The sequence below is a fragment of the Hesperophylax consimilis genome, chromosome 18 (assembly GCF_061612785.1).
Source record: "Hesperophylax consimilis isolate HC1 chromosome 18, BYU_Hcon_1.0, whole genome shotgun sequence".
Classification (NCBI taxonomy): domain Eukaryota; kingdom Metazoa; phylum Arthropoda; class Insecta; order Trichoptera; family Limnephilidae; genus Hesperophylax; species Hesperophylax consimilis.
In genome coordinates this window covers 8,823,997-8,830,379 of record NC_142853.1, presented here as the reverse complement: position 1 = coordinate 8,830,379, position 6,383 = coordinate 8,823,997, and the positions used below count along the sequence as shown (strand labels likewise).

Below are 6,383 nucleotides of genomic sequence, written 5' to 3'. Positions count from 1 at the left end.
AACCACTTGGGGTGACCTATGACAGAGATTAGTTTGTAGACTGAACGTCTTTTGACAGCGTTTAAATCAGGAAATTTTATTGATTTTTGGAAGGTCATAACTTCTATAAGAAGCAATTTATCAAAAAAAAAAACAAAACGTACCGACACGCAAGTCGCCGGTATCTATTTTATGTAAAAAAAATATTTGCTCTAGGGTTAAAATCTAGAAAGATAAATGGGGACTACGTTTGTATGGAAAAATCAAGGCCCGGTTACGTCTTAAGTATTAATAACAAGTATATGTAGAGAATGTGTGATTATGTTGTTAGTAATAGTAATAATCTCTAGAGTTATTCGAGTCAATCACTAAATGATGGAGTGTACGTCCTAGAAAAAATATACTGAGGTGTTAATAAGTATGAATGTTGAATAAAGAAAATAATAATACCTGATAAATAGCACAACATAATACGCAAAGGTTGTGATAATATAATAATCTTAATAATAATGCAGTGACAACATAAGGTGCAGGGTAAGGAGGGGGAGGGGGGAGTGTACAGTAGTAATAAATGTGCAATATTCACTAGTAAATTTTTTTAAAGGTTGTCCTCCCTCCTGATTAAAAAGGCAAACTCTGTGTCGTTTTTTCTCACCAGGATCTTGTCGTCCTTGACCCAAACAAATTTGTAACCCGCTTCCCGCGCCTTTGTTTTCGCTTTGGGTAGCAGCCTCTTATTTTAATAGTTAGGTGGTTGTCGACATAGATAATAGTTTCCGGTCCAGAATATTATTGGTCAATGCTCTTATCTTCCTAGCCTTTTTCGTTAGCGCCAGTAACTCTTCTTTTCGTCTGCGGTTTGCGAAGCGAATAATGATTGGCTTAACCTGGATGGACTTCGTAGCAACTCGCGTCACATGGTCGCGGTATTTTATGGACTACGGTGGAAAGGTTTTCTCCCTTCGTCATTGGAACGTTCTTAATCTCCAAGCTTTTCATTCTGGAGAGCTGATCCCGCTCATCCAATTCGCATCGGAAGATGTCCAAGCAATCTCTTCTCGACCGCCTCTACCCTCTTTTCCGTGTCAGACATAACTGCTAGGGCGAACTCAAGGCTCTTCTTTATGTCATACATCGCAAATCGGTTTGATGTTAGTGAGCTTGACATCTATTTTGTAAAGCTTCTCCATTATTTCAGCCAGAGAGCCAGTACCACCAATACCTGATACCATGTCCGCTGTTTTGAGAGTGAAACAACTGTCACACATAAAAGATATTGTAACATAGATTACACTTGGCACAGCGTAAATCTTTTTCAAGTATTTTCTTTTTGCATTGAGCACAGTGAGATTTATCAAATAGTGGCAAATTGAAACTTTTTTTTTCAAAATTTATCACTATGTTATTATTAGGAAATTTGTGCTCGGCAACTGTCAAATCAGAAAACTATTTGCTGATGTTTTGAACAGTTTTCGCAGTTGGAATTACGTAAAACAATAGTAGTTAACACCGTTTTTAGGCAGTATTTTTCAAGTTTTTAATTAAGTGCACTTAGGTTATTTTTATTAAGTTAACAATCAGTAATTTGATTGTTTTACTGGGGCGATAACAAAATGTACTAGGAAATAAATGCACTATAGTAATAATATTCGAACATTTCTATTATGTTCAAATATTGCACGACCTTGTTCGCACGCCTTGGGCCAGCCCATTGAAAACCAAAACAAATATTTTTCTCTGTAAAATTATTATACGTGCGTCAGTATTGTAATTTTGCAAACATTGTCAAATAATAATTCATTCCTTTTGAATAGTAACCATGATATATGATTTCTGTTAAAAACTAACAGTTGTCGATCTTTTCATAAGCAAGCTGATTAAACAAAAGTTACCAAAACAAACAAACCGGTTCCATAGCAGTTAACAAATAATCATTTTGGCAGTAGGTATTGTATAATCATCTATTCTTCTAGAAGACCTTCATACTGCCATCAGGCTTACTCGACGCAGTGTCAGTTCCTAAGATCATCCAAACACTTCTCAAAATGCGTATTTTGATGATAGCATTGTTCTGCTGCATATCTGCAACCCATGCGACTTATAAAGGTATGTTATGTTTAATTATTATTGATGTGGAGATGGTCCAGAAGAGTCACAAAACTAGGCTATCTCCCATATTTCACTTTATTTCTTGATAGTATCTCAGTACCTTTAATTTACTTATGAATAGTAAAAAGGCTTTTTTTAATGTAAAAAGTAGGCTTTTACTTATGAATAGTAAAAATTATATATTAATACAGAACATATTTACTACACAAAACTAAACTGTCTCAGTAACAATCTTTTTTATTTGTTATGTGATAAATTTAAGATGTCCACTGACTCGGTATAATTATTTTCCTCCATTAGTATTCTGGACAATGAGGAATACATATGGTAGGTAGTACCAGAATTTCTGCAATGAAATAAATCAAGACTAGATAGTATTACGTGGTGGAATCCGAAAGCTTATCAATCAAATACACAATTTAGAATTTTGTATAGAAATACCAAGTCAGTGAATATCCTTCTGTCAACATATCTAATATTTAAGCACATGTATTCATTTAATTTAAAAGAGTGTTGTAGTTCAACAAAATTGCTGGAATACCCATTACAAAACTTAAAAAAACGAAATAATTTATTTTGTACTCTTTCAATAGCTTGTACATGAATATTGTAAAGTGGGTTCCAGACAGGGTCGGCCCTGAGTCAAAAAACTGATTTTCATTTTTGACTAACGCCCTTTACATGAAAAATAATTTCAAATGCGATGTGTTAGGACTGTTAGGTGCTAGGTTTTATCAGCGTATTGGTGACTGAAGCGGACTGCTCTATTTGCAACCGCAAAGGGTCGGCCCTGGATCCAGAGGGGAGAATTGTAGTCTATTTGACTTCTAACAAAGGCAAAATATAACAAAACACTTAATATTGTTAAAATTTCTAGTTAACATTTTTATATATCCCAACATTCGTAAGCGCTTGTTAGAAATCTCCGTTATGTGGTTAACAAAAGAAAGATTTGATTGAAAAGTGATGCCTAAGTCTTAATTAATTTGTGTTAATGTCCCAAGAGTATTGTTATCAATGTTGTGATTAAAGATCACTGGCGTTTTCAATCTGAAAAATCTAAAGAGTATTTGACATTTTGAGATATTTAAGTAAAGTCTGTTTACATTGTCCAAAAGTAATAATTTGTTGATCTTGAAGAATATTACAATGATAAATATTTTACACACATCTAAAAATTTTGAAGTAGTCTAAAAAAAAGTATGATAAATCAACATGAAATATTTTTGTAATATCATTTATAAACAAAATAAACAATATTGGACCGAGGTGTGAACCCTGTGGGACTCCACTTGCTGCATTATTTTCTTCTGACTGGGAGGATTTTAGTTTAACAAATTGTTGTCCACCAGTAAAATAGCTCTATTAATGCAGTTAACCTGGGTATTTTTTAACTTCATGGCTCGTCATATCTTGTAAACTTCATCCTTTACACAATTTCTACGCGTTTTAATGATTTTAACTCCCAATAGTTGTATTTATCTCGTACAGTGTTAGTTCCTGTCAGTGTTCCTACTAGTTCCCTGAGTATTATTATTGATACGGAGACGGTTTTGTAAACACTCAAGATATAGGCTCATTCACTATTCAGTTCACCAGGATTGTCATCGGGTATTCGATTATGTCTTCTAGCTTCACAACTTTGATGTCCAGTTATCTGAGCCATCTTCCTATAAGTATTAGACATTTTTTTTATTAATGAAAAAAAGATACACAAATTACATTACACAATATAATACAGTTTTTAATTACATAATATAATATAAGTATTTGATGTACCTCCATAAATAAGTAGGGCTTGTATGTATGGGGGGTGTTGTTATATTGGTTTAAATTTGATATGATTCAGTTCAAGTGTTCGGAATACTTTTTAAGGTGGCTTTTGAATTCTTTTATATTTGCATTCATGTTTCTATTTTTTTCTGGAAATGAGTTAAAAAATTTAACTCCGAGATATTCATGGTTGAACTGTCCTATTGTTTTTTTACATTTAGGAGTAGGAAGTATGGACGTTTGTCTAAGATTTCTGTTTTTTTTAAAGGGTGCAAATTTATTTTGAATATTGTTTTTATAAATTTGTAATGTTGCATGGTAGAAGTATAATGCACTTAATTATAATGCACTTAATGGGTACCCTTTTTTTATATATTAACTCCACACAGGAGGCCCTGAAGAAAATAATTTTCCTCAGGGCCTATGTCATCTTTGGGGATGCGGTTTGGAGGGTCCGAGTAGGAGTCCGAGTCCGAGGAGAGTGAACATGGGTCTTGAAGAGTCCCATGTTGTAGGAGGGAGGAAACACAGAGGCCGGCAGTTCGTTCCACAGCCGAGCTGTTGAACTTAAGAACGAATCGTAGAAGCGACTCGTTCTCATGTGACAAGTGTCAACTGTGTGCAAATGTTGGGCGCGCGTTTGGCGTGTATCCCGACTACGCACCGGTGCCGAAGGGATCAATGACGCTAGTTCCTCAGAGCATCTTCCATTGTAATACCGATAGAACAAGGACAGCATACCTACCTAACGCCTGTGCTCTAAATATTGCAGTCCGTCTGTTAAGATTGGGGAATCTATCAAACGGACCTCCCGTTTTTGCACAGATACAAGGGTTTTTTTCAGGTATTTAGGGGCTCCGGACCAGAGATGGCTGCCAAATTCGACAGTAGGGCGCACTTGCGATTTGTACAGGGTCAGCAGTTGTGTACTATTAAATTATCTGCGGGCCCTGTACAGTACGCCCAGCTTCTGAGAGGCCAACTTTACTCAGGCTTCGATGGAGCCCCCGTACCTGAGCTGGTCACTTATAGTTACACCAAGCATATCAATGAAAGGCCTGTTCGGAAGATTGCTTCCGTTGAAGGAGACTAGATTATCATTTGGATCCCTTTTAGATGTAATCAGACAGGATTGGGTCTTTGAAACATTGAATTCGACGAGATTATTTTTACCCCAGGAGGAAATACTCTCGAGATAACCGTCCATTCTCTGCTTCAAAGCCCTCCGAGCCGTTGGAGTTTGTGTGCCCTTTGGGGGCTTGTCAAACAAAAAGCTATCATGAACTGTACTGTCATCCGCGTAACAATGAATCGGTGCACATGTCAAAAGGTCATTGATGTGCAACAAAAACAAAGTCGGAGACAGAACCGATCCCTGTGGGACGCCAGCATTTATGGAGTGCGAGGAAGAGATGAAACCGTCAGCAACTGCCTGAATTGACTTATCCCTTAAAAAGTCAGCAATCCACGTACACAGGGATGCGGGAAGTCCGTAAGAATGCAATTTGTTGACAAGTCCTCGGTGCCAGACCCGGTCAAAGGCCTTGGATATGTCTAGTGCGACCGTTTGGGTCTCACCGTGACGTTCCAGGCACCGCCCCAAACATGCGTCACATAAGCGAGAAGATCACCGCACGAGCGGTTCCGCCGGAATCCGTATTGACGGTCGTTGATAATTTTGTTCTTCTCGAGGTATGTGAGCAGTTTGTCGTTGATCCCACGTTCCATCACTTTGGACAGAACTGATGTGATCGCTATGGGGCGATAGTTGGCCGGGTTGGAGCGGTCACCTTTCTTGGGATTAGGGTGAATTACCGCTTTTTTCCAACCAGAGGGCACAGTGCCACACTTCAGGGACATTTTGAAGAGCTTTGTCAAAACTGGAACTATTTCCGCAGCACACCTCTGCAATACCAGGGCAGGTATTCCATCAGGTCCACTAGCTTTGTTAACATCGAGCCCCCGTATGACGTGGAGTACATCCCAATGCCGGATCCTTAGCTTTTTCATATAGAAGCCGCAGTGAGGAACCGACGGCGGAACAGCACCCCCGTCGTCGAGGGTCGAGTTTTCCGCAAACATTTTCCCTAATAGGTTAGCCTTTTCGGTGGCGGTGTTTGCTAGTGACCCGTCAGGCCTGGTAAGAAGTGGCAAACTGGGTTTGCAAAAATTTCGACCTATTGAGCCCGCAAGCGACCAGAATGCTCTGCTGCCATGCGGGCAGGCAGCCAGCTTTTTGCTGATCTGCAGGTCGTGTTTGAATTTTGACCTATTAATGATTCTTTTGCATTCCTTTGCCGATTTGTTGTATGCTGATCTGCTTTTGGGCGTTCGAGATGTGTTGTAGGCTCGGTAAGCCGCGTTTTTTCGTCGAACTGCTTCGGAGTATTGTCGACTGAACCACGGCTTTGAGCCCACACCAGTTTCTTTAGTAGTCGATTGTATGAAGCCATCCATCGCCGGTTTGATTACTTCACCAATCTCTTGGGCACATCTTAAAGGGTCCGAAGTCCGAAAACAAA

The 6,383-nt window shown here is 38.5% G+C and overlaps 1 protein-coding gene across 1 annotated transcript in view; it reads left to right on the top strand.

Annotated features, from left to right (window-relative positions):
• The first annotated feature begins 1,952 nt into the window (after nt 1-1,952).
• LOC149415312 (zonadhesin-like) overlaps nt 1,953-6,383 on the top strand; it is a 39,781-nt gene continuing 35,350 nt past the window's right edge. The window contains exon 1 of the mRNA XM_089642845.1: nt 1,953-2,085. Coding sequence (XP_089498971.1) covers nt 2,025-2,085 — 61 coding nt within the window. The 5' untranslated portion in view covers nt 1,953-2,024. The remainder of the gene's footprint in view (nt 2,086-6,383) is intronic.